The sequence below is a fragment of the Leiobunum rupestre genome, chromosome 3 (assembly GCF_980474605.1).
Source record: "Leiobunum rupestre chromosome 3, qqLeiRupe1.1.hap1, whole genome shotgun sequence".
NCBI lineage: Eukaryota > Metazoa > Arthropoda > Arachnida > Opiliones > Sclerosomatidae > Leiobunum > Leiobunum rupestre.
This window is the reverse complement of record NC_143386.1, coordinates 7,567,035-7,595,018: the sequence shown is the minus strand read 5'-3', so window position 1 is coordinate 7,595,018 and position 27,984 is coordinate 7,567,035. Positions and strand designations below refer to the sequence as shown.

At 38.6% G+C, this 27,984-nt stretch overlaps 1 protein-coding gene across 4 annotated transcripts; it reads left to right on the top strand.

Annotated features, from left to right (window-relative positions):
• Positions 1-617: 617 nt before the first annotated feature.
• tim (timeless) lies at positions 618-27,829 on the top strand. Of its 4 annotated transcripts, none has more exons than XM_090167691.1 (21): positions 618-855; positions 4,092-4,209; positions 7,527-7,680; positions 12,493-12,676; positions 14,038-14,195; positions 14,279-14,339; positions 14,406-14,459; positions 17,639-18,543; positions 18,762-18,831; positions 18,897-19,009; positions 20,345-20,461; positions 20,726-20,832; positions 21,259-21,451; positions 22,003-22,065; positions 22,134-22,281; positions 22,349-22,464; positions 23,352-23,622; positions 23,689-23,911; positions 23,985-24,185; positions 24,399-24,564; positions 24,640-27,829. In XM_090167691.1, the coding sequence occupies exons 2-21, from the start codon at positions 4,110-4,112 to the stop codon at positions 24,716-24,718; spliced, it is 3,483 nt and encodes a 1,160-aa protein (XP_090023817.1). In that variant the 5' UTR covers positions 618-855; positions 4,092-4,109; the 3' UTR covers positions 24,719-27,829. The 4 variants fall into 4 exon arrangements, with proteins under 4 accessions (XP_090023817.1, XP_090023815.1, XP_090023818.1 ...); XM_090167689.1 differs by having other exon boundaries at positions 618-1,091; XM_090167692.1 differs by lacking the exon at positions 618-855 and adding an exon at positions 5,898-6,234 and having other exon boundaries at positions 4,118-4,209.
• The last annotated feature ends 155 nt before the right edge of the window (positions 27,830-27,984 follow it).

Below are 27,984 nucleotides of genomic sequence, written 5' to 3'. Positions count from 1 at the left end.
GACTCAAATCAGATTCAAATACTTCCACATGGCTGTTACGACATATTTCTTTTGAGGTCCATAAATAGTGGCGTAGACCGACATTCGCCAATAGGGGTCGAGAGGGGATGCAAATTTAGAATAGTCGAAGGGGTCTCCTAATCGTTAACATAGAGAAACCTCACGTTCAACGTGAGAAGTTCGTTTAACAGCGTGAATTTCGTCTGTTAAAGCAGACGCTTTGTGTTTAAATGCTTAAAGATGACAGTAAATCAAAATCCAGTAGTTAATTCTAGATAATTTTATGTTAACTGAAAAAATAAATTACTGTGTATTCGAAAGGAATGCCTTGGTGTTGTGTTGATACGATAAAAATAATAAACCCAATTTTATCAGCTCACTTGTCAAATTCGCCCTTGAGTGCCCTGGGGGGCGAAACAACGCGGTCTTGCTCAACTTGTTAGAGAATACCTGTGGCTCTTTCCCCTTTTATCGAATTTTCAAACCCCCATCCTTTAATCAACGGTACAATTGGGGGAGGGAACGTATGTAAGAGGGCGGAAACAAAACTGGACTCACGTGTCACGGTTTGGTATGCACGTGACTTCTACAATAATGGGCGAACGTACTACATCCTTGAAAGGCAGCGCGTCGCGGAGGCAGCGTTCTGTTCAGCTGTGAAATGAAGTTAGGAGCGCACTCGTGCCTGAGAGTTCTCCGTTCCATTACGGCCGCTGTCTATCCGTACTGTCCCCGTTCGTGGGTCCCGTAAGAGCCCCCAGCGGTGTCCAATTCTTCAGGGTCTCCAGAGGTGTCCGGTGACAATTAAGTCTCAATAATACAATTCTCGTTAAGCGACCACGCAAAATAATAAGGGTGAATCCGAGGATTTTTATTCAAATCAATGTCTGTTTTCTCGTGGATGTGTTCGTCGATTTTTGCGTTCCAGTTTTTTCGTGCAGTTTTGACCAATTTTTGTTTAGTCTTTTTGCCGTTTGAAAATAACTGATTTATAATTTCTACGAGTTTTAATGTTATTATAAAAGTGGTTTTGATATTTGTCTCTCTTAAAAAAGAGATAATCACAGCGTATTGTTCGTTTTATTTCAAAGGTACGTTGTTGCTATATTTTCCGCGTTTTTATAACCAAAGCTTATTAAATTTAAATATTAAAGACCGAGTTGAAATTTATAAAAACTTTGGTATATTGGGAGGAACTTTTTTTGCGTAGTGGGGAATTTAGTTGTAAAAGTAACAGTTTTGGTATGATAATTGTTACGTAATGTGCATTTCGTTATCATCGTTATTTCTCTTTAATCGATACATAAAAACAGAGCGTTCTTCGTTTTTTTGGTTTTGTTTTGGTGAATATTTTCAATTTCTCTTTATGTTGTAATTCGAATTTGCGAAATTAAAAATGACAGGGTAACTTGTTTTGTGTTATGGAAAATATACAATTACTGAATTTGTTGAAGGTCAAAAGTTCATCATTTGATCTCCCTAAAGTAAAGATCAGGCATAGGACTCCATGTTAAAGAAAATATTACCTTTAGTATTAGTGGTTTATTGCGCAGCATCTTTGCCAGATGTAAAAAAGTAAATTATGGTATCGACGCTTTACAATTATTAAATTATTAACAAAATTATGGTATCGACGATTTACAATTATTAAATAATTGGCAATAATATGGTATCGACGTTTCACAATTATTAAATTCCAGGCAAAATTATGGTATCGACGATTCACAATTATTAAATCATTGGCAATATTATGGTATCGACGCTTCACAATTATTAAATTAATGGCAAAATTATGGTATCGACGCTTCACAATTATTAAATTAATGGCAAAATTATGGTATCGACGCTTCACAATTATTAAATTAATGGCAAAATTATGGTATCGACGCTTTCAAAATTATTAAATTAATGGCAAAATTATGGTATCGACGCTTCACAATTATTAAATTAATGGCAAAATTATGGTATCGACGCTTCACAATTATTAACTTATTGGCAAAATTATGGTATCGACGGTTCACAATTATTAAATTCCAGGCAAAATTATGGTATCGACGCTTCACAATTATTAAATTAATGGAAAAATTATGCACTAACAATTTATAGTGGTTTTAAACCGAGGGTCAGGTCACTTCTCGTGATCGGTGTTCTAGCCTGTGTATAGCTTTGACCGCACTAAAGTGATTACGTAACGGATTACACATTTGACATGACCAATGACTGTATTTATTTTTATTTACCTGTAATTGGTGTACAAATTCGGGGCTTCGACCATACTAAAGTGATAATGGAACTGATTACAATTTAGCATTACCAAAGTCAGAGCTCGTAAGAAATTTTCGGAATTAAATTACTTTTCCAGGTTTTCCTTGACCATTTTTGTACAATAAATGAATGGTTTGAGGTAATTTATAGCTAGATATTTATTATTTATCTTTCAAAAATTTATTTGCCTGATTTTTTGGTGGCCATTTTGAAATTTATCTGACTTTTCTCTAAATTGTTTCAACCATTTTCAAATTCCCTGAACTATCCCTGACTTCTTGGAACCAATTTCAATTCCATGAACTATCCCGAACTTCTGGTAGTCATTTTCGAATTCCCTGAACTTTCCCTGACTTCTGGGAACCATTTTCGAATTCCCTGAACTATCCCTGACTTCTGGGAACCATTTTAGAATTCAATGACTTCTGGGAACCATTTTAGAATTCCCTGAACTATCCCGGACTTCTGGGAACCATTTTAGAATTCCATGAACTATCCCTAACTTCTGGGAACCATTTTAGAATTCCCTGAACTATCCCTGACTTCTGGGAACCATTTTAGAATTCCCTGAACTATCCCTGACTTCTGGGAACCATTTTAGAATTCAATGACTTCTGGGAACCATTTTAGATTTCCCTGGACTATCCCTGACTTCTGGGAACCATTTTAGAATTCTCGACTTTTCCAAGTTTTCCAGGTCGTGTACGAACACTGTATGTGTACAGTTTAAGTGGCTAGCCGTCGTTTTAAACTAACTTTAAACAGCAATACTAGCAAGCATTAGATATCTTGTACCATCCAAGCTACCGTTTCGAATTTAGTTGAGCCTTTTGGCCTAAAAAGAGTGCTTATACTTATTAGAAAACTATTCGATTTACGAACAAAAATCGGTATTGTCTATCAAAATTATTACAAATAATCGTACCCATATGGAACCCTAATAAAATTATACAGGGTGTTTTAAATGGTTATGCAAAAATTTAAAGGAGTTGTAGGGGGTGAGTTGAGGGTTATGCCTTTTTTTTCCCCATTTTCCTACGATTAGTTAAAAGAGCGCCAGAGAGCTTCAAAGTGTGGGCTACTAGCCCCTGGAAGTAGGCTGCAACAAGCGCAAATCAAGCAGCAGGGAAATGCGAACATTAAGGTTTGGGTTCGTGTGATAGGTAAAAAAGGACTTTGTAAACAATTCTAAGTACCAGCGTAAAAAAGTAAACTTAAACAGTGTTTAAAGTCCCTGCTTCTTAGTTTTGGGCTTGTTTCAGCCTACTTCCAGGGGCTAGTAGGCCACACTTTGAAGCTCTCTGGCGCTCTTTTAACTCATCGTAGGAAAATGGGGAAAAACCGGCATACATTACTTCTCAACTCCTTAAAAATTTTGCATCCCATTTTGAAACACCCTGTAGTATACTACCTAAATTATCAGCTATAATTATTGAGGCCATAATTGGTTGTTAGTCCCTAAAATTCTTGGGGTCTTCGGTATGGTGCAAAGATCCATTTTCATAATGCTTATTAGCATAAGTAATATAATGAATAAGTATGTCAATTAGGCAAAAGTATTACCGAACTGATTTTCAGAGCTATTACGCAATTTAGGTTTAGTTCTCAGCACAGAGCCCCCTAATATAATATAATATAATCGAATCGAATATAATACAGAATATTACAATATAATATTAATTTGAATCAACGAATTTTATACAAATTAAATAAATGTGTGAATTGTTTTAAACTTATCAATTGACGTTTACCTCTGTCTAAATCCCCCTTGATCGCCAAGAACAAATTTTAACGTCACACTACAATTTTTATTGAATTGTTTTCAGGATCGGAAGTATAACAAAATGGAGTGGTTAGTTTCAAACCGAAGTACATTGCAAGGGCCGTGTTCGTCTCTTGGCTGGAAGGAGGGTGATATCTACGTTCCAAGTCCAGATTGCAAAGGTAAACGAAAACTACGACCATCGCGGAAACGTCTTCAATAAGAATGGACCAGAGTATATTTTCGGGGGATTGGGTGGGTGGTGCTGACGTCACAAGCTGCCAAGAGAAGAGAAGGGGATACCCGCGTAGCTTCGTGAGTCGTCAGCGAAAAGATGGGAAAGCTAATTATCGACATTTTGTGACGTAAAACGAACAAAGTTACCGCAATGTGTCTATGACCAGGACGAGAGACTGCTTCAAATAAATGCCGCCTTAAATGGAGTTGTTTTCTGCGCATCATTTTTCACGCATTCAGAGCCAAATGGAGTCGATGTAAACAAATCATGACGTCACGTTTTTGGGAGCGTGTTTAGAAATTATAAAAATGAGAATTAGGTCAAATGAAAACGTAGTTGATTTAGACTTTAAAATGGATTCCCCTAACAAAGACTCCTATTTAACCCTTGGCCCCGCCATTTTGTTGGCTTACATAGACTCTCCTGTTCAGCACGATAAAAATTACAGCGCTGACAGATTTTTGGACCAATAAGGATAATGTTCATGGTCCCCTCGTGAAACAAATGTACCTTCGCATCTAGGATAGACCTAAATTCTAATTTTCGCTGATTTCTTGTAAACCGCGGAAGCTTCTACCATATTAGGTCTCAAAATATAGTGTTAGTCCGCCTATAGGATATATTTCTCCTCGCGCGGTTTTTGCCGAAACCGTATTTTGAATTATCAGCGAAAACATGTGAAGTTACTATAGTTTCGAGCGGATGTAAGGTACTTCTGTAATACTTTATCATTCTCTGGTGAAGTAGAACGCTATAGTTTTAGAAACATTTTCAGGACGGATCGAGATGATAGTTAGATTGTAAACAATAGCTTCAATATATGAAACAAAACATATCAATCAAAAGATCAAACGAGGAGCTTTAGACCAACGAATAAAGGACGGCACACTTAACGATAAACCCCTCTCGTGGCAGATATGTGAAATATATCGACTCATTTGTCACGTGAAGCTAGAAACAATCTTTTTATAAATCGAACCAAAAGTTATATAATTAAAACGTTTGTAATATTCGTTCGATTACTATATAAAATTTTTCGTTTCGAAGATTTATACAAGTTTCCGTAATCCGCCACCACAGCGCTGGCGTCAAGCGTTACTCTAAGCTAACTTAGCTCCCTATTGAGTGTACCGTTCCTTATTTGTTGGTCTAAGGATGACCAAATTGATACTGAGACGTAAAAACCGGTTTAAATTTGCCATGTCATTTATTTAAACTTCCGTTTTTGATTTATTGTACAAACTTAATTGTTTTCAAGAGAAGCTGGGTTCGATCCTAGCTTGTGGCACTGGGTGAAAACTCGGAACAACTCCTTCCGCGTTGAGTTTGCAAGTTCTCTCCCTGCTGCCTTAAGAGTTTTTCCCCCGAGCTCTTCGGTTTCCCCTTCCATACAATCAAGGAAGATCTGATCTTCCTTGATACAAACTTGTTGAGGTTAAAGGTAGGGAGCTGTTGGCTCGCGTGGCGTGTAGGGCTTGCTACCACCCTCCTACGCATTGTAACCCGGCCACCTGAATTAATGGCTTTAAAAGTCCCTTGATGACGTAGGCCTAAGGTGGTGCCTTGGGTATTAGCTTAGCTGATTATTATTATTATTTTATTATTATTAACCCACTTTACTTTTATTCCAAGCTAAGCTTTGCTTCTCGCTGGTGGCTTTCTTCCTGCTGCATGGTGGCTTTCAACCTCATGAATTTGTCTTATTTCGCTGTTAGAGTTGACGATAACAATGTTTGGATTTTTTTCCTGAAATTGAAATTTTATAAAAAACGTTGTTTACGTTTTTTGCGCGCAAAATTCTTGAACGACGATATTCCGAAATCTAAAATCGGTGTGAAAACATCTTTTGTCTTTTTCCGTATGATTCTGTATGATTTAACGATGTCACGATGAGTTTTACAGTGGAACAGATAGCATGACTGGTTCGAAAACGTATCGCTTATAGTGTGTTGAATTATAGCGATGTTTGGTTAGTGGTTTCTCTTATCGGTTATCGGGTAATTCCAATCCTTGGCACGGATATAACATAAGGTGAAAAATGTTTCTTTGGTGGACTAGTATTAGGTTGGAAAAGACATTCCCTGGAACCGGCGTGGTCTGGAAATGGAGCTGGATGCAACCGGAATCGAGTGGAAATAGCGTTGGTTGGAGACGGCGCGGCATAGAAACTAAACTTTCTTCCTACCACTCTAGCTGAAATCGAAATAACCAACTATGGGCCCAAAACGTTGTTTTCAAATCATCGTGGGTGTATATACAAATCCCATCTACTGACATCGTAACTAGTGAAATCGTACCTACTGACACCGAAACCATTAAACTTAAACTTACCGATGCTTCCATGCTGTGACAGACTTCAGGTCACGTGGTAGGAATCAACCTATTTGGTATTTTCGGAGTAAAGTTTAGTTTCCATCCAACGTATTTTAAATACTACGCCGTTTCAACCTAATTCCAGTGGCATTGGACTCCATTTCCAGACTACACCGGTTCCAGCGAAAGCTTTCTCCAACCTATGACGCCTACAGCAAACTTACGTTCTACTCAACGCTATAGTTCCAACGAACAGTATTTCCACCCATCGCTCGTTCCAGCGAACGTCATTTTCAGCCTACGACTGGTCTATCGAAAAAACATTTTCCACCTTATGTAATATCCATCGCAAGGGTCGTCCAGCCTGTGCAACGGCCCCATTACGAATTACTTTTCCAACGGTTTTTATCACACGTCGATTTTAATTCGGACTAATTAGTCGACTTCTCGACATTCGATCCATAATCGAATGATTTCAACATGTAATTTCAACAATTAAATACAATCGATTAATCAAAATTGGTTATGATAATTAGCATCGTGATTAATCGTATAGTCAAAACCTTATCGCTTACGCATATTCGGTAAGCTACCAAAGTTCGGTTCCTCGAATAGATCGAAATTAGAACCCTATCCTTATCGATTAACCGAATAATTATTATGGTTAATCGGATAGTCAAATACTGGATCCGGTAAACTACCAAAATTCGATTTCTAGAATATATTGAAATCAATACCCTATTTTTATCGGTTAACCGAATAATTATTATGGTTTATCAGATAATCAAATAGTGGATTCGGTAAACTACAAAAATCCGGTTCCTCGAATAGATCGAAATCGGTACCCTATCCTTATCGATTAACCGACAAATTCAAAAATCTTGGTAACGAGCTAAAATATTGGTAAAATGATAACAATAGTATTGTTTTTGTGGTTGCGTTTTGCAGAGGGTCTCGAATCTTTGGAGAGGGAGTTAATTAAGGAAGATGTGGTGTCCAGATCGGTTAGACGTAGTTTGGGACTGTCCAGAGTCCCTCAGAAAGATTTAATCCCCATACTCATTAACGTCGAAGACAAAGCCATCACGTCCACAACCATCAGGTAAGATACCCCGCAGGGTTTAATTATAATGAGTGCTTTGGTTATCGTTATTGATACGAACGTATAAGCCAGTCTTACAGCCAACATTATTGTAACTTGATCATACGCTGACAATTGAAATGGGTTTGACTATGTTTTGAGTACCGTTATTGCCAAAGACCTGAGTCTGTGTGTTAGGAATGAGCTAGGCCTTTTCACCGTGTTTCCGCTTATAGTTATAGCTCAGCGGGCTAAATTGGATATTCGGGGAGTAGGAATATTTTCTGGCTTCTTGGAAAACTGTAGTCTGTTGCCATGGTAACACATCCGGAGCTTCCCGGATTTTAATTTCACGCCGAATCAATGTTATTAAAAGCGTAGGCACATTTTTGGGTTTTTTCGTAATAAAATCAAATCTACCGATTTCTTATTTAAAGCGGATTTAATTTAAATTTATGGATTTTTAAACTATTAATAGCTCTATTCCAGTCTAATTTATGAGTTCTTTGTTTATATAATCAGTTATATAATCAAAAATTCTATGTAATCCTAAAATTAAATCGAATGACTATTTAAAGAGTTACCTATAGTCATTTGAAATATTCTGCCCGAGAATTTCAGATCCGACATATCGTAATTTCCCATTTTCCAGCTTTATTTCCGGATAAATTAATGAAATTCCTTCCTTTGATTTAAATAAATTATTTAAAAAATAACTTGATTTAAATCTTGATTTGAATCATGCCTTTGGTAATTTACCACTTTTATCTAACAAACCCGTTAGTCCAAGGCCTGTCGACTCCCAAAAACATTCCTGAAGAACTCCTGTTCGAGTTTGTAGACCAAGGACTCACGAGATAGATAATTCAAGGACTAATAACTTTTTTTCTTAAAAGTCGTATTGCAATAAATTAAGGATTAGCTCTCGTGTATAATGTCCATTATAAATAAAATAGATCGTAAGTTGCGCCTGGTTATATTTCTTGCTTAGTTAGAGAGAAGGCAATTAGTGTTACTGGGATGCGAACCGGCCTAACTTGATTTTGAAATCGCAGTTTTCTTAGTACTAGTATAATTTTGGGTGAATTGATTTTTTAAGCAAACATTAACTTGTATCTTCCGAAATTCGATTTGGAAATGTCACGTTGTGGCCGCACGTGAATTCTACAAGGGGAGGGGGGGGGGGATGTTGGGGTTGACGTATAGTCTTTTTTTTTAATTGTTTTGCGCTTTAGAATATATTAAACATTAAATTTTAATAGTACGAGTTAAGTATCCATCTTAAACGTGAAACTTCGCAGGCAGGCGCTGCTTAAAATGATTGTTTGGAGCCGCTCAATTGGAGCAATTTTACATCAAACCACTGAACGTCTGGATACCTCTGGAAGTTTGTCACGTGTAATACGCCACCTAACAATGTTAAATTTGACAAAATTTAGATTTTTAAGTTTACGTAGGATATTTCTTTATTTATTTACCATATTCTATCGCTTTAACAGTTTTTGTCATAATAATAAGGAATTTCGCGAACAATATTTTTTCTTCAGGAACTTATTTTGATAAATCATTGGGAACCTGCGAAGGTACATTAGACCAATGCTTTTATTTAACTTAACTCATCACATTCATATTAATATTATTTGTAATAAAATAAACTAGCCTTATTTTACCAATTTTTCGTATACGTGTAGGAGAGTTAACGTAGCTTTATTGTACACAGACTATTTTAACTACACGTTCTACTTGGGCGTTTTCGAGCTCGGGCTTAATCTCCAGATTTTCTCGGAACAGACAACGCACGCTACTGTTGAACCATTCCGATACGTTCCTGCATTTGACGTAAAGCGTTCCCTCACTCAACGCGTCATCTGGTAGTAACCGAGAACACGCGACTGAAGAATTAACGGGGCTCACGTGAACTCTCAGCTGACGCTGCATCGATTTTTCGTAATGTATGCGAAAGCGAGCGAGCACAGGCGTTTGCGCGCAGCTGAATGTTTCGTCGCCACGTGAGTCGACGGTCACGCTGCCCCGATTTCTGCTGGCTTCCCCTTCTACCTCAGCGCCTGTGTCGATCGCCTTTATATAAGATCAACTTATTCAGTCTATTTTCAAAACAGTCGTTCCATTCATTTACATTTTTACGATTTCTATTTAAGGAAACGTTAGCCACAACCCAACTTCGAAAGACAAAAGACAATTATCATTGAAATGCTGAGTAACACGACAATGACGTTAATAAAATTAAATTTTTCCTTTAGTTCTTAAAGGGGATAAATGGCGATAGTTACTTTAAAATTAATTCGGAGCCCGTTTTATCAGATCGATATTTATGGTATATCACATTTCTGTTACCAGACTTTATTAGGTTACTTATTTGTATGAAATTAAGTATAAAATACTGAAAATAGATTAAACCATTTAAATAAAAAAATCACAAATCTTTAACGAGGCTACTCCCCCACTTTATTCCTCTATGGTGGCGCCACCTAGACTCGTTTCGGTCGCGAATAAGAGATTTTCATGAAGTTCGTTTTAAACGTATTCAAGGTGAACAATTAATTAATGAAATATGTGTCCCCACCTTTCTTATTCTTAAATTCTGGTAATTAAACTTCATAAATGAGGCTAAAAAATAGTTAATTACATCCCAAATTTGTTATAACCCAACGCCATATTTTTGTGGGTCTTGACTCTTGAAAGATACCAGAGAGCCGAGTGGTCAGAATTAAATAACTTTAAATGGCACAAGCCTTTTATAATTAAGTAGGAAATGTGAAACTAGGTGATGCATCATACCATAAGTGTATTAATATTGTTACATAAGTGTAACACTTCCTATTCTTCACATGCAAAAGTTTAACAGACAGCATTACGGGCTAAGTCGCCGTTTTGCGTTTGCTCGCTAACGCGTCACACGCAGCCTTTGACAGCGTCTCGCTAGGGGGAGATTTTCTTCTGGTGATGACCAGGGCCGTCTTTACATATTGTGAGGCCCTGGCACTTTTTATTTTGGGGGCCCCCTATGGTGGCGTACGAATTGGTGGCACCAAATATTTCGGTTTTTAGAAATCATTTGTCTTTGATTTCGAAAATGAGCGGAAGTATTCGAACAAATACCGCCAGGTTTGAAAATTTTAACTAAAGGGAACTTTTTATCATATACCAAATATCAACGTTTTAGCTTGAGGGGTAAATTTCCATCGATTATGAAAGCGTGGTATTTAATAGATGGTAAATAACACTACAGCATAAAATGGGAAAAGATAACATTATGGAATAGCTTTAACATCTTGGCCCCATCAATCGTAGGATGATATTAAAAACTTAAATGCGTTTACGATAGTTACTATCGCCATCAAACTAACCTGCTATTTACTGGCGAAGAGTTTAGGACGGGAAGAGTCTCCCCTTCCAAAACTTTCGATTACGCAATCACTGTCACAGATTTTCCTTCGCAGAAATCGTTCAGTGTCATACTTATTCGTACTATGCGATTTATGCTATAAGTAATATCGTGAGCTAAAGAAATTTCACACAAAACAAAGGCAAAGATACAGAAGCTAAAAGTTTTTTGTAAGGATACAGTATATTTTATTTTTTCTATAATTATTTCATACACATTCCTTCAAGATAATGCTTCATGAAACATTTTAGCGCCTTCTCTCAAACACTGCAAAAGTTTCAGGGCTTACGGGCGAAAACTTTATGGCAATGCCAAATAATTTTGTAAATTTGACAAAATCAAATAGTAAAAATGTTTAAATAAAATACACTGTTTTCTGAAATTCATTATTTGGTATTTCAGAAAATAAATAACAAAACTTCGATCCGCCGTTGGGAATAGTAAACCCGCAATTTATCGTCATAATTTAGTCGTATCAAATAGTGGCAATATCTTATATGGACCCACTTCAAGCTCGTTTGACGTCAACTTCGAACTCAATTCCAGATTCGAAGATGATTCTTTGATTCCGAAAAAAATTAAGATTCTCGGTCAGATTCCTGTGATTTGGAAAATGCGAATCAGGTGTATAGCAATTTTATGAATTTGTTCACCGAGCGAGCGAACCCTATTTGTTTCGAACATTTCCTCGGCAAATTTGTTGTTAGGGAAAGGGGCCCCGCGCGCCCTAACGCCGGCCCTGGTAAGAGAAAACAATTTATCGAAGGTAGAAATCAGCTCCGACTAAATATGCCCGCTGATTGCAATAAAATGTCTCAGTGAAATAAAAAAGTGGGACCAAGATAAACCTTTCCTTCGCTTAGCCAGTATTGCAAATATTAAATTATAATGTTGAATGGTTTTGTTTAGAGCCTGAGGGGGCCCTTTTCGAACTCGGGGCCCTGGGCTCTGGCCCAACGGGCCCAATGGGAAAGACGTCACTCCGTTACTAGCTCTCGGTAAAATATTCCCCAAAGTGACAAACTTACGGAAAATATTATGGACCTATGACCATACATATAGAATTTAATATTCCCGTCATCCGCAAAGTTAGATTTTATTGGCATTGACGTTTTGATCCGAAATGTCAGTGTAATCTAGGAGCAACAAACACAAGGAGAACGCAGCTAGCCTTTAAACACGCTAACGAAGGGTTGTGTACGAATTTCATTGGACGAGCGTCACGAGCCTTTACGCTGAACGTTTTACGGGCGGGGGGAAGACAATTTCCAAATTTTCCCTTCCGATGGCAGCATGCGCTAAAGCGTCTAGCCAATGAAAAATGTACACAAGAAATTCCACGACTTTTGACAGGCTGCGTTCTCCTTGTGCGGGGTGTTTTGTTTGTTGCTCTTAGGTGTAATGAAGGTACTTCCGTTTTCTTACAGGATATTAGTAAATTTAACGATGCCAGTCGAATGCCTGTTGCCAATAAACGTGGTCAGTCGATCATCAACGGGTCAAGAGACAATACGGCAACTACAATTGCTGCTCTCCAACGCCAAAAAAGCCTTCCTTGACGTACAAGCCACTGCCGCCATTGTCAAAACTATCAAAGACATTTTATACAATGTAATTATCAGTGCTTTTTATGCTTTACTCAGTTGCATTTCAAGAAAGGAAAAATATCTAGTACATTTGGCGGAAAGATTCTAGCGCTAATTTCCGGTAAATCGGCGGCCGGAATTTCGAATTTGGCTTATTTACGGTTGAATTTCTAAGTATACCCGCGTTATATAATTTTGGAAAATACCGTCTATTGCGTTATATTTCAAAGGGATAATTAATTAATTAACATAGATAAGATTTAAAAACAATTGTAATAATTTAATTTTAGTGCTAAAAGTGACGCATACCTAAAAAAAGAGTCCTGTAATGCCATAAGTTAATGATACCTCTAAGTAGACAAATGGCTATGCTGCCTATGGCGGATATGCTTGTTCAAATCGACCTATGTCTCTCCGTACTGCGTATCAAAGTAGCCTTAACATACACTTGGAACTGCTGAAGCTGACGTTTCTTTAATCCCGTTTGGTGCCAGGCTAGCTTGATCTTCCCCAAAAGAGATAAATTTCGTTATTCCCTTAGAAAATTCGTTCCCCCCACCTTGAAAGGGCTTATTTGTCTACTTAGAGGTATCATTAACTTATGGTAATGCCCAGATCACCTCGTTAAAATTCTCGTTAAAATTTACCCAGTAGACATTTGTAAAATTGATTAATATAACAAGCGTAGGAACCTTTAGGAATTCAACACAAAATAGTTTTCCATGATGCCCGCGGCTGGTTTAAGCTGGCGCCATCTCGTATAAATAAAAGTTAATAAAATAATACCTTTAAGGGCTTCACGCTTGGTGTTTGTTTAATTGTAGCCTATTAGTGAATCGATCTACAGGATGTTACAAAAGGTTATGCAAAAATTGAAGGAGTTGTAGGGGTGAGTTGAGAAGTATGCCTGTGTTCCCCCCATTTTCCTACGATGAGTGAAAAAAGCACCAGAGAGCTTCAAAGTGTGGCCTACTAGCCCCTGGAAGTAGGCTGCAACAAGCCCAAAACCAAGAAGGAGGGACTTTAAATACTGTTTAAGTTTACTTTTTTACGTTGGTTACCTCGAATTGTTTACAAAGTCCTTTTTTACCTATCACACGAACCCAAACCTTTATGTTCCCATTTCCCTGCTGCTTGGTTTTGCGCTTATTGCAGCCTACTTCCAGGGGCTAGTAGGCCACACTTTGCATATAGACTAATAAAGTCTATGCTTTGAAGCTCTCTGGCGCTCTTTTAACTCATGGTAGGAAAATGGGAAAAAACCGGCATACTTCTCAACTCACCCCCTACAACTCCAAACTTTCGAAACACCCTGCATAGCGTTCGAATCAAGTCATCATAGGGCTTTAGAGATAATAAATGACTGAATTGGCCTCTATCATATAGGATCCTAGTACTGCGTCCGTTGTTGAATGTGACTGTAATGACGTCAATAATTGTCTTTTACTGCTGAGAAATATTCTACATGTTCCTGACAAAATCGAAAATCCTACTTTCAACAAAAACTACGCCGAATGGCAAACTCTTCAGAATAAATTAATCTGGTACACAGTTACGGCTTTATTATAATTTTCACTTTACGTAATAAATTTGGTTGTTAGTCTGAATAAATGATTCGTTGTTGCAGGAATTTCTTCGCTCAAGGATTGGACGTTGCTCTTCTCCTGATGATGAACAATAAAAATAAGGCTAGTTTCAATTTCACGAAATTGCGGGAATCTGAAATTAAATATTTTATTCTAAAATGCACGTAGGTTTTTTGGACTGTATCGATGGTCCAATTGTTAGCTCTTTTGTACAAAGATCAGGTGAGAATTATCATTGATGTTATTTTCTAATATCTTTAATTAATACATTCTCCCAAATACGATTCCTATAAACAGAAGTATACAATATTCACCTTATTTTTTTTAAATTTCTTAATCGAAAAAATATGGCTGATAAAAAATCAGCTAGCTAGGCTAATACTCAATATAATAACGGATTGTAAATTTTACGTACTACATATTAGGCGGACTGTCACACACGGTCACGAATGCATTCAGATACATACAGGCTTCTCCAAAAAAAAAACTTGTTAACACTTTCGAAACACGGGAGAAGCCACTAGTAGCACTGCTGAAGCGCGGGGGAAATTTTGATCAGCGTCTGTTATCGTATGCAAGTTGAGCCATTGAACACGCCAGTCTATTTAGCGAAGCGTATATAATCTTTGCTCTGGTACCTAGTGTTCGTACGGGGACCCCGACCCCGACCCCGAAAGTCGGGGATCCCCGACTTTTGTCCCCGACCCCGACCCCGACCCCGACTGTCGCAAATCAAGTCGGGGTTTTCTATTTTTCGGGGTTATGTTTTCGTAGTGTAATTTTAAATTTTCGCGCCGACGCACCCCGCTAAAATCCTAAAAATATAAAATAGATAGGTTCCTTCTCTCCCCTTTTTTCGTGGGCGACAATAGAATGATCCGAATGACCTTCGGCTATGCCGCTGACGTAGCTCTCGCTTGACGCTTGATTATAAGTTTTAGTTTCATAATTGCCGTTGTTTCGAACTCTCTCAGTCTCAGCTAAGGAGTGTGGAGTTACAACGTTTGTAAATAACTTGTGTATTTATAAAACAACTTATTTAAACAATTACAATGCCTAAGCTATAGACCTCTATTTTAAAATCTACCTATCTTATTATTTTTTTTTTTTTGAGAAACACACACATCGGTGTCGACCCGAGGCCTTAGACACCAGCACACACACAATAACTGATTAATCAGGGCGAGATAGGTGTAACGGCCACGCCAACGGGGGGATACGTGGGGACAGGGGTGGGGACACCCTCGGCGGAAGTATTTCGACCACCCGTTAGGGGATTGGTGGTCGTCCTCACACGGCCATCCACAAACTCTGCCTCCCGGACGCCTGGGATTACAGGAGTGAGCCACTACTCCCGGCTCTACCTATCTTATCTATTTTTACTATAGTCCTAGTCGATAATTCAAAATAACGATCAAAAACGCCGCCGATCAGTTTAGTAAAATATTTTCAGCGGCGTAATCGTCGGCCATTTTCGGTATGGAGATACAGGCCGGAAGGCAGGCAAGGCTGCCAGATTTCGATAGATCGGAAAAGGCCAACTCTCTCCAATGTTTTCGTTTTCAAAACGCAAATTTTGCGGCGTAGCTATCGACTAAGACGATTACTAATAGTCCCTAGGCTCAGAGGCTGGCTTACACAAGATACACTATCTAATCTTAAATAGTAAAATTGGGGTATTTTGATAATTTTGCTATTCTTAATAAATACAAAGAATTTTCCATCCCCGACCCCGACCCCGACTTTATTTTGACCCCGTACGAACACTACTGGTACCATCCTCAGATATTTCGAATAGCAATTTTTAAACGTAAATATATGGTGCATAATTTCCGCTCGAGTGTTTCCGCTTGTTCTGGAACAAATGGTGTACACCTTTCACGCTATATCATAAGTAACATAATGACAATATTGTTTTAATAGTAATTTCTTGACTGAACCTTTTTCCGACCCAGACACTCTCGCCAAGCTCCGACTTTGATCTGAGTAGCGTGTTACCGTCGTTGGTAGAAGTGCCTTTCGCTTTACGCATTTACTCTGTGCTGAGAATAATAATAATCAGCTAGGCTAATACCCAAGGCACCACCTTAGGCCTAAGTCATCAAGCGACTTTTAAAGCCATTAATTCAGGTGGCCGGGTTACAATGCGTAGGAGGGTGGTGGCAATTAAGCCCTTCATGCCACGCGAGCCAACAGCTCCCTACACTTACCATTACCGCTAACCTCAACAAGTTCTTATGGAAGGGGAAACCGAAGAGCTCGGGGGAAAACCCCTTTAACCAGCGGGGAGATAACTTAAAAACTCAACGCGGAAGGAGTTGTTCTGAGTTTTCACCCAATGCCATAACCCGGCTCCTCTTACTGCGATGCGAAAGTGCAGCAAGAGGAGCTAACCACTCCACCACCCCACTAACCCTTGCTCGCGCAATAGCTCTGAAAATCAGAGAATTTCTTCCTAATTGACATACTTATTGTTATTATGATACTTATGGCTATATTAAACTATTCGCGTGTTCTGGGGGAGACAATTTCTTTACAACGTTAACTATTCGTCGAGATAAAAGTATTTATTTATCCGAAAAAGCAGGAGTAAAGAGAGCAAACTGATAAAATATTCTGCTTATCCATAATTACCTGGTAAAATGGCCACAGGCAGCCATTTTGGGAAAACGTTTATACCCTGACTCGGAACTACTCGCCACCCCTAAAATTGTAGTAAAATAGCGTCATACGGTTGCTCTTCTAGTTAACTCTTCTCCGAATTCCCCTGAACAAGTGAAATTGTTTGTGTGAACATGTGTCACGAAAAATTGTAAGCTAGCGAACTTAGCAAACAATTTTTACAAAGTATTCGAGGGTGTTCACGTTTTGATGGGAAATTCGCGCCAATGTTACGTTTTTATGTACTAGATGGATGGATACTCCTCTCAAATTAGATATATGAAGAATACATTTATTTATTCTAACGTCTGCTACAGACAAATTAAAAAGTCATAAGAACGTTTTTTCTTAAATAAACTTTATAAAATATAAGCAACGATGCAAAAATTATATTAAAATGCAAGTATAAAGTCAAATTTACGAATAACGATTAGGAAAAACTATTAGCGTCAGCTTTAGCCGCTACCTATCTATCTTTCAATGACGAAACAAAGGGGGCGTAGCGATTGTTTTCGGTCGCGAATACTAAGGGATAATGATTTAACGTGGTGACGATTCCCCCCCCCCCCTTCTCGTGCCGTGGGAAAATTCGCCCTTGATGGTTGCGGATCGTCTCAGCTCATTTTCCTTAAGTATTAATAAATACATTCTTGGATATATACCATATTTCAGGTTAAAATCAATTAGGCCTAACTGTTGGTAATATCTGGTATAGTTCTCAAACTGATTCCTTTTCGTAGCACGTCGGTAAAATACAGAACCTACTGAGCCTGGTCCCGGACGATTCGGACAGTTCGGGAGACGAGGTCGAGAGTGACGGCTCCAAATGTTCCGGTGGTAACAGTTCCAGTTGCGATTCCTCCAAAAACGGCCTCAGCGACTCGGGTTGTCCGCAGAGTTCCGAAAAGTCACACGGTCGGAATTTCACCCCGGTTCGAGTAACTTATATTAACGCCCACGGCGTTCGTATGGACGAAAGCAACGACAAAAGCGTAGGAAGTCCGACTACGCAGAGCCAGAACATCGAAGCGCCGAAATCTCCGTTGATGGGATGCCGAAGTCCCAATTTCCGACGTCGCTACAGTATTCCCATGTCAGCCGATTCAGCGCCGTACAAATCGACGGAAAAGAACGGAAATTTGAAACGAAAGGCCTATCCGACCGAGAGTCTGATGTTGGAAGGCGATTCGTCGGGATTCTACAACGAGCCGTCGTCCATGTCCGCCTCGTCTTCTTCCGAGGAAGACATTCACCTCAAGAACAACAAGAACGAGGAGAGACGCAACTCGACCACTTACAACAACAACCTGATCATCATGACCAGCTCAGCCAAAATGGCCGCCACCAAACACCGTTCCAGCAGCAAGATGAAAAACCAAGAAAGCGACTCTAGTAACGAGGACGAGCAAGGGGACGCGGCCAAAGTGGGAAAATCGCGCAGCCACCCTCCCGTCGGAAGGAAGGCCCGCAGCATCGGGATCGGCAGAGGCCTGAAGTGCTCCCCGAGCATATGCTTCGACGCGGCACTCGAGGCGGCTGCCAGCAAAGGAAAGACGATCACCAAGGTCAGCCTGCTCGAGAAGAAAAAGCTGCCCAGGATGGTCGCCATCAATTTGACTCATACGCCCTCCGAGGATGACATCAGGTATGTTACTTAGTTAAAGGGCCACCCCGGACTTTCCACCTTGATAATTACCCCCTTTATTTGTCTCCGGTTCGTCCGCCATTTCTTCCGACCCTCGTCAGGGAGTCCTAATGGTGGCAATTAAACATGGACGCCATATGTTGCTATCAAGATCCGCTGTGGCTCTTATATATTTAAGCTCATCGAACGCTAAGTTAATGGTCAATCGTTTATTTCAGTAATATATTGAAGGACTTCACTCTCAGTTTCTTACACAATGGTTTCGCTGATCTAGTCACTGATTTAAAAGTAAACATCTTCGTTTATTTGAAATTGAGAAAAAAGCCTTTAATAATATAGTCGTTGAATTCCAGAAAATGATAGTGTTTCAAAACCCCATCGTCCTCGACAAAAGTCACTTTCTGTGGCTGCTCACCTACTTTTTGAGGCTCTCTTCGACGCTCAGTTTGAGTTTTCATCATGTTAGGTGAGCCGCAGTTTTACGTACTTACTGTTGTTGAGGTTTTAAAATAATTATAAATAATCGATTTATTCGATTTAAGTGGGATTTTTATTTTATTTTATTTTAATTAATTTTTTTGCTTTTTTCTGTATTGAAATATTTCGTCAAATTGATTAGTAAACGGTGATGTAAACTAAAAATTAAAATCACCTTAATTAAAATTAATTACTACTTCTAATTAAGTTTGCTCAGAATTTACTTTTTCATTGAATAGGCAATTTAAATCAATCATTTAAAGGGGAACGGTCAAGCTTTAACCAGTTAGATAGCCCTATAGCCATTTAAAAACTAAAATTTATGGTGAAAACCACATCAAAAAATATTAAGCGGTTAATTTTTAATAAAATAAAGACAAATTGGACGCTTATTTGGTATTTTATTTTGCACCCGCGGCGCGTTCCAGTTATAAGAGACCTAAGCCTAAATTACGCGATTTCAAAGTTAGGCTCATTGAGTTGGGAATAAATAGAGGTACAACTAAATCTGGCTGGTGCGGGACCAATTTCGTTCAATAAGGAGACTTTATCAACTATATCGTTCTACCGTGGCGGCATCTGTCTCTAGTGGTGGCAACTATATTGCAATTGAATTTTTTCGCGAATCTGATGCGAAATTGAAATGTATGATTACTCGTAACAAACAAACCTTTGAAGTTGTTTAAAAGTAATTTTATTCTGTCAACACGATCCTTTTTAACTCAAGTTACGGTGAGTTAGCTAATAATTATTTATTTTTAGCCATATAACTTTACAAAATATAGATGGCGCTACCGTCTAATTATAAAGATGAATTTCGTACAGTCTTATCAGAACAGGTCCCGCGTAACCATGGCAACCGAAATCGTAATTGTAATTCTAGCAGTATTATTCCCAATTCAATGGTTAGGCTATTTTGTAAATCGCTCACTAAGGTCGTGCTGGCGGTGACGATACGCCTTAAGATGGCGGCTAAAATTCAAACTCAAATACTTGGCATTATTTTGCGTTTCAACTTTTTGGGGCAAAAACAATTTTTTTCAAGACAAAATAAGGTACGTGTAAGTATATTGAACTTCTTGTTGATCTTTTGATATGCGACATTTGGAAAAGCTTGGCCGTTCCCCTTTAATGATTAAATCACTGATTTAATAGATCAACTTCGTTTAAATCATCGAACTCTATACTTACTTACGCTTTCTTAATATTTGCAAACACGATCTTATTTACTTTTGGTCGCGTCTTACTGATTTTAGCCGACTGACCTCTACAAGCGCTTCTACGAACCACGAACTGAGCTAACTTTTCAACCGCTGTTTTTCAGATCCGTACTGTCATCGGACATCATCAGTTACTTGACCTTCGAAGGGGTCATGATGTGCGAGGAGCTGGAACTGTTCTTTCGTACGCAACAATCGGACATCAAACCTCTTCTCAGGCGGTAATCTAACTTCTATTTATCACCGTAGTTTAAGATATTACAACTAGGCTCAAAATCGTTCACAATTATCTTGGTGGAGTTAAGCGAACAGGCGAAAACTAAGTAATATTTTATTGTTCTCTCTCTTCCTTTGTATATAAACACTACTTTTCCTGCCATTTACAACTACTTAAATCCGTTCAAAAACAAAATCGAACAAAAATATGCTTTTAAAACAATCTACGAAAATATAATGAAATATGGTGGAAAATGAAAAACACGTAGAATGCATCTTTTGGTGACCGCTTTTCGGGAAGTTATATCCACCATTGACTACTACAGCAAGAAACCGATCAGTAAAAAAGAAAAGAACTTATTTCAAGAACTAAGATGTATGTATTTTGCTCCGGGTTTTCTTGGTAGCAGATGATCTACTCGGTAAATTTTGAAAAAAAAAGTAACGCCAAATCTCGCTTTTCCGTTTCTCTACTTTTCTCAGGTTTTTAGATTTTAAGATAATAGGCAATATACACGTACTATATATTTATGTTAATTAAGAGGACAGATTACGTATAATTTAGTACAGTTATATATTGTTTATTGAGATGATAGTTCGACCTCAAAATTATAAAAAAAACAGTACCTTAAAACGCAATTTTTTCCAATCTTGGTACTGTATATTACCTGCTATCATCAAACCATTTGGTTTCCCATTAGCCAAAAGAAATTACCTAATTATTTGGACTAATTTCGCCGCTTGTCTTTCGCGGTGCTTCTTCTTTTTGCTTGTTTTTTTTCCGTTAAAATACCTCCTCTAGGTCAAATAGCCGACATGCACGATGTGCGACAAGTGTTCTTGTTGCTGATTCGTAACTACAACCCTACTGTCCACAGTAAGCAATATTTGGTGGATGTCATAATCACTAATCATATGTTGCTGCTACTATTGGAGAAAGTTGTGGCTGATGATGAGAGGAAGCAACATTTTCAACTCGAAGTTCATCTACAACAGTTAGTATATCCGGTTTTTAATAAACTATTTCATATAGCTAAATATCCCTACGCGGTGCAATTGTCACGGAGCAAGAGTGTTTTTGTTTATACCATAAGTCTATAATATTTTCCATAAGTTGGGGAATATTTTACTGAGAGCTAGTAACGGAGTGACGTCATCACAAGAAGAAAATCTCCACCTAGCGAGGCGCTATCAAATGCTACGTGTGACGCGTTAGCAAGCGGACGCAAAACGGCGACGAAGTCCGTAATGCATACTTATTTTATACTTAAGAAAAATGACTAAGCTCTTAAACAAATCAAAGCAGCCCGGTATCTAATTGGCTTCCTAAAAATTACGTCTTCCGACACCATTGAAATATCCACCGGTGACATGTTTTCTTCCCCATCTTGTTAGATCACGATGTCCGCGGATCGTGTCAATGTAGTCATTCTCCCTAAGTATAAATAAATCCCTTAGTGTACACATCAGCAATTTTGGCGGGAAATTATCTCATTTAAAATCGTCTGCCTGTACGTATATTTATGGGTATCTCTTAAATGCTCAGATTTGCGAATGTAAAAGTGATGGAGCAGTTTGGGAAAGCCTTGGAAGACTACAAAACGAATAGGTACTTATCCTCGAAACTTTTATTACTTTAAATCGATATTAAATTACCTTTCTATGGTAATTAACTAGCGAGTTCGTGAACGATTGTCTTTTCACGGTTATGCACCACGTCGCTGGAGATCTCAAGTCTCCGCAAACGCTGTTCCAACCATCAGTACTTAAGTCATTTTGTAGGATCATGGAAGAGGAAGAAAACGAGTCTATCCAAACAATGGCGGTAATTAAAGATGAAACTTGATTTTCAAAGCTAACGTTATCTTGAAATTACTCCCTTTGTTTATCAGTACTGGGACGACCTAATGACGTACATCCTCAACAAATTCATGAAGGCAGCCGAACGAAGTCCTCACGTTTGCGTCCGCAAGCTGTTCGGCCTGATGACAGTCAACTCCGATCGAGGGTAAGGTTCCTTTCTAGGTACTTTTTAGTAGTAACATCCCTCTGTAACAGTGGCGTAGACAAGGAGGGGGGGTTTCCGGGTGCAGACCCTCCCCTTGGGCTTACCTTTGACTGTACTAAATTACCACCCCCTTCTCAACCCCCCTCTTAACATTCACACAGTTCAACCACCCCCCCTTGACGAATTTCTGTCTACGCCACTGCTCTGTAAAACAGTGAAAACTGAAGAGGGATATCCCTTTTGTCTAAAGGACAAATAAAGATTATTATTATTATGATATTCCATAAGTATATAAGTTGGCCGAAATAATTACTGATAGCTTCGTGTGGAGTGACGTAGAATTGAGGCAATACCCAAAAAGATAAGCGCCTTTACCGAGAAAAATACGCAACTTAAAAACAAATTATCACTCGTCGTAACATGTGGAAGTTAAAGAACTGGCACACTTATTTGAAACCATGAATGTATTGAACTATAGTTCGGCCTGGCGGCCATCAGTTACGAATTTCCCCTGGTGGGGAGGGGGGGGGGGTGAAAAACGTCACGGGTGTATCCTGCAATAGGGCAGGAAGACGTCATTTTTCGAGCACCAATGAGGTACGATTTGATTTTATTCGACGCGGATCGGGAGCAATGCTAAAAATCGTATCAACACAGTCGCTCACATTATTGGTGAAGCAGTGGCGTAGCTGAGAACTCAGAGGCCTCCCCCGCCAAAATCTCTATGGGGCCCCCCTTTTTAATTTTATTTATGGTTAGCAGCCCCCCACGCCGCGGGCCCTGCGGACCATCAGTTACGCCACTGTGGTGAAGCGTACTGGGGAAAGTTGGGTTTGTCGGTCCATCGTATATAATGCAAAGTTCAATTGATATTTGCTAACTTTCAGAACGCAATTGGACAGTTCGGCTTGCTGCAGCAGTGGTGACAGCGCAACTAGCGGCGCCAGTTCGGACTTTCTCTTGCAGGAGAAGGAAGACGCCCTCTACTGGTGGTACTTACAATTCGAGCACGACGAGGATCCGATCGGCAGAATAGTCGAGAGCCTTTCGGAATTGCAGGCGCACGTCAGTCGCTCCAAAGTCATACAAGAACTTCTCGCCCAAAGCGTTATCACCCACGCCGATTACGAAAAGTTGAAAATCAAAGAAAAAGTCCACGTAAGAACCGTTTTCTCTCGAATTGAACCGCGCTGGGTAGACTAAATTCGATCATTTTAACCTTAGACGGATGACAAGAACGAATCCGATGCCAAGCTGAACGAGCAGCTCCTGCATCAACCGGAAGCGGACAGTATTCATGCTTTGGTGTCGGAATTAATCCAAGCCGGAATGAAACCTCATTTAATGTGGCTGCAAAGGGTCCTACTCGAAGTGTGCTACGTCAAACTGGGAGGACGCGCTTCCGGAGATCAGCCACTCGAAGATTCAGTCACTTACTATTCCACGCGTAAGAACTTTCACTCTAAGAGATTCAACTCGTCGAGGCCTTTGCCACATTAAATAGTATCCATTCTTGACAGTAATGAATCAAAGCACTCCGCTAGTTCCTTACAATGACGCTCAAGAGACGGCACTCCACAGCGATATGTTCGTTAACCTCCTACATAAGTTGGGCTTTCACTTGTCGGCCGACGTTGGTCAAGTTTACCCTAGGATTCCTTGCTTCTGGGCGGCAGATGTCCTCTATTCAATGGCCTCGAAGCTGGGACCCATCAATGAAAGTACGTGACCATGGGAAAAAAGGAAGGAGACGTGTTGTAAATAATGTTGATGCCAGCGGGATAATATGACTTTGACGTCATCAGGTCGGCACCCATTCTCCCGCTGATCTCACTTAGAAACCTTACAGCACGACTCCCTATCGTTTCTCCATGACGTGGCGTCCGTTTTGATCTTGATTACTAATTCGGTTGAACTTTCTTTCCGTTCCACAGAGGAGTTGAAGTTCAAACTTAGTTATTTAAAGAATCATTCGTTATCCATGAAAAGTACCAATGGCTCTGTGAACGGTGATGAAGAAATGGATTTCTCAAAGCAATTTTCCTTTATCGATCCCCGAATGTCGCCTTGTTTACCATTAGCACCCGTCAGCGTAACTGAGTAAGTTATATTATAATAATCAATAGTTCATAGTCATACCTTGTCTGATAAAATCGATCGTAAATATTCTTTCAGTTGTTGGTTGCGAGTTGTTCAAAGAAGCAAAGTTATCCAATCAACATTGACTACTTCTGTTCAAACGGGATTTAGTTAAAATTTATGATATCGTGGTGTGAATCCCCGTCATGGCCCTCAACATTCCATCCGTGTGCTCTCGTTTCCCGTTCGTTATGGAACCGTGTACATAATCATCTCGTCTTTTTAAACAATTTTAAGTTTATTTCTCACGCCTGCAGTATGTACACGCGTATCAACCAAATTCACATATTCTGTTTACGTGTAAATCACTGCAGAATGGTAGTTGAAATGGTATCCAAATGATACGTTTGTGTGCTAGGGTTAAAGAGAATTGTATATGGTATTGTCATGAAATATGATTTACGATTACAAGCAGAACTTTAGTGTAAAATTCCAATTTGGAGATCAGGGTTTAAGTAAAAGTGAATAAATTCTAAATCGAAAAATCGTCCGCTAACACGCTCTACGGTTTGTTTTTCATGTAACCAGAGCCAGTTACAACAACTAGCTTCTGATAAATATAGTGGCAGAAATGTGCAATTAGGTAATTAATTCACCATAAATACTCCCTTTTCATAAGTGACATTAGTCTTGAGTATTGTCTTAGGTCCTAATTTTTTTTATTGCACCCCCTATAATGACTGCCAATATATAAGATGTATCAAAGAGATATATTATAATGTTAAAAAATACTATATTTTATTAGTACTTTTGTTTAGTTAAGTTTAAATTTAAAAAAAACAACACTTAATATCAATATGAAATGGGTATTCTATTAAATACCTCAAAATAGTATTTTGAGATGTTGAAAAATCTACTATTTTTTAACCTCCTCGTAAAATATTGAAGGGCCACAGAATCGATTGAATTTTGGGAGTAAGGGAACATAATCACGTGTTTTAGGAAGCGAAAGCGTTTGCCAGAGTTAGATGACGGAAAAGGAGGAGCTACCTGAAATTTCTCCCACATTTTTCAAATGATTCTATGGACCTCATAACGCCGGCATTTTTAATTTTACCAGTTTAAAGAAAAAGTCAGGTAGTTGAATATAGTGCGTTTAAAGCATGCTCGCATAGGCGTACCGATCAGGGGCAGTTGGGACACTCACAAGCAGCTGTTTTCGTCGCGTATTTTCCGTCTCCGAAACCGGCAGCGTGAGCACACCTATGTTATAATTTATCCAGTAACCTTAAGTTGGGACAGCTTGAACCGGGCCCAATTCAAAAGGGGAACCAAAACCTTTTCCTCAACGAACAAAATGTAGTAAATTTCTATTTTAAGTTATTCTTCACCTAAGAAGGATGCCATTAAAGAATTTTGTTCATCAGGGCGCCACAGTCACACACCCTTTGGTACGCCACTGCAGGCACGGCAAACATTACATAACCCTTATCTCTCTGCCATTGCGCTTACCATGTATAGCGAAACATCAGTTAAAAGAGTTCAAATATATTTGATGAATAATTACCGACTATGTTAATTCAGATTAAAATTACATTTCACTAGCTTTGTGGTAAAGAAATGAACAATTAGCCCAAGAAAATATTGAAGATCTGAAAACTTTCGTTTTTAGTAGACGTTAAAACCAATGAAAAAATGCAAGAGGAATAGAAACTGTTTCTTTTAGCACCATTGCGTTGAGGAGACCGTTTAAAAGCTTTAAGGTGCGGTTAGTAATAATTCAATAGACTAGCCGTAAAATATCCTGAGATGAGATTTCTATTCCTCTCTCTATTTTCTTTTAGAAATCCTAACATAATGGTAATAATGAAAACGTAATGTATTTTGAAAAAGAGTAGGGATCAGAGTTAGCTGAGATTATACTAAATAATAACTGTTGATTTTTCTTTACGAACATACAAATAAGACCCTCCTATACGCTGTTGCCTACGTTATTATAAAAACGGTGGAAGGAAATAAAATATAATATAATATAATAAGAGAAACATATATCGCTGGTAGTAATTAAATTTTTTTTATGTCTCGAATGTGATGCAGCTTTTTTAAGAGCGCGCAATCTCACGCCAAGTAGAGGCAGTTTTAAAGGTACAAAATCGAGCACGCATGACGTTTTTATTTCGTAAAATAAAGAATTTTCACGCGCTTTTTCCTGTATAAAAAGCCGCATCGCTTTTGAGAATCGTTTTTTAGAGGTTGATGCAAGTCCTACTTGGCGTAGGTTGTCTGTAGTTAGATAATATAATTATCATCAGTAATAAAGAATGACAGATAAATAATATTACTGTAAAACAAACTGGCAACAAAAACAATGGATAAGCACTACTTCATAATATTTAAGGGAATATAACCACTCAACAATCTTAAGGATTATTTTCGAAAGAAACCCTTAAGCACCGCCGAATGGGAGCGACCAATATTGGAACCCTTAGAAGTTATTTTCCCTTTAATAAACTGAAATTACTTAATATACCCTGGACTTTTCCTTTAGCACGATTATTACGAAACTGTGTTACTTAGTATTATAACGTTTTGAAGTATCTGATGAAGCCTTAAGTTTTAGTTAATTTTGTTAATGTTCATTAAACCTTAGATTGTTTAACCTTAATTAATTGATAAATAAATAAATCCATGTAAAATGGTATTTTGTATCATTTTATTAATGGCGCGAATTCGTAGCTTGCTCGTGGGTATGGCTTTTGTTCGTTGACAGCCATGACATTAAAGGGATCCCTCACTCACAACAGGGGAAGGCATAGGGGTCACAAAAAAACTGGTTTTGAAGCACACTGCCAGTCTGGATTTTATGGTACCCCTATGCCTCCCCCTGTTGTGAGTGATGGATCCCTTTAAGACACCCATGATGGACCCGTGATTATTTCGCAGGATAGTGTGGCGTTTTGCCAAGTGATCGGTGACGTGAAATTAATGTCATGGTGACCGTTTCAAGGCTGGGCTTAGAAGTTAGATATGACGTATGCCCACGACACTACGAGCAAGCACCTCTTGCTCAGCTTGTTAAAATGTTGCTCTTACGTCACAAGATTAGTGTATTCTTCGCACGCGCGCTAGAAATAACTGTTCGCCTCTTGACTGTTACAAAGCTCGCTCTTAGAATTGTAAAAGTAAGAGACTGTGACGTAAGAGCCACATAAAACAAGAAGGCCACGTTACTAAAAAGTACTATTCAGTTTTCAAATTTTTTTTAAAGTATTCATACTTTTTAAAGCTGGATGAATTTCTGCATGTCAAAAGATTGAATTGTACATAATTTTAAATTGTTACAAAATATTCTTGAAATTTTTGTGGATTGCATTTTTTTTCTTCGTTTAGTCCATCGGCAAAAATAAGTTTGAACAGAATAATAGTTTTTATTTAACCTCT

What these genes read in the sequence shown, in the direction of transcription:
- tim (XM_090167691.1), top strand. Translation starts at nt 4,110, where the DNA reads ATGGAGTGGTTAGTTTCAAACCGAAGTACATTGCAAGGGCCGTGTTCG. An exon ending in CTCGAAGTTCATCTACAACA is followed by an intron (nt 21,452 to 22,002) that starts GTTAGTATATCC and finishes TTAAATGCTCAG; the next exon opens with ATTTGCGAATGTAAAAGTGA. An exon ending in GCTGGGACCCATCAATGAAA is followed by an intron (nt 24,186 to 24,398) that starts GTACGTGACCAT and finishes TCCGTTCCACAG; the next exon opens with AGGAGTTGAAGTTCAAACTT.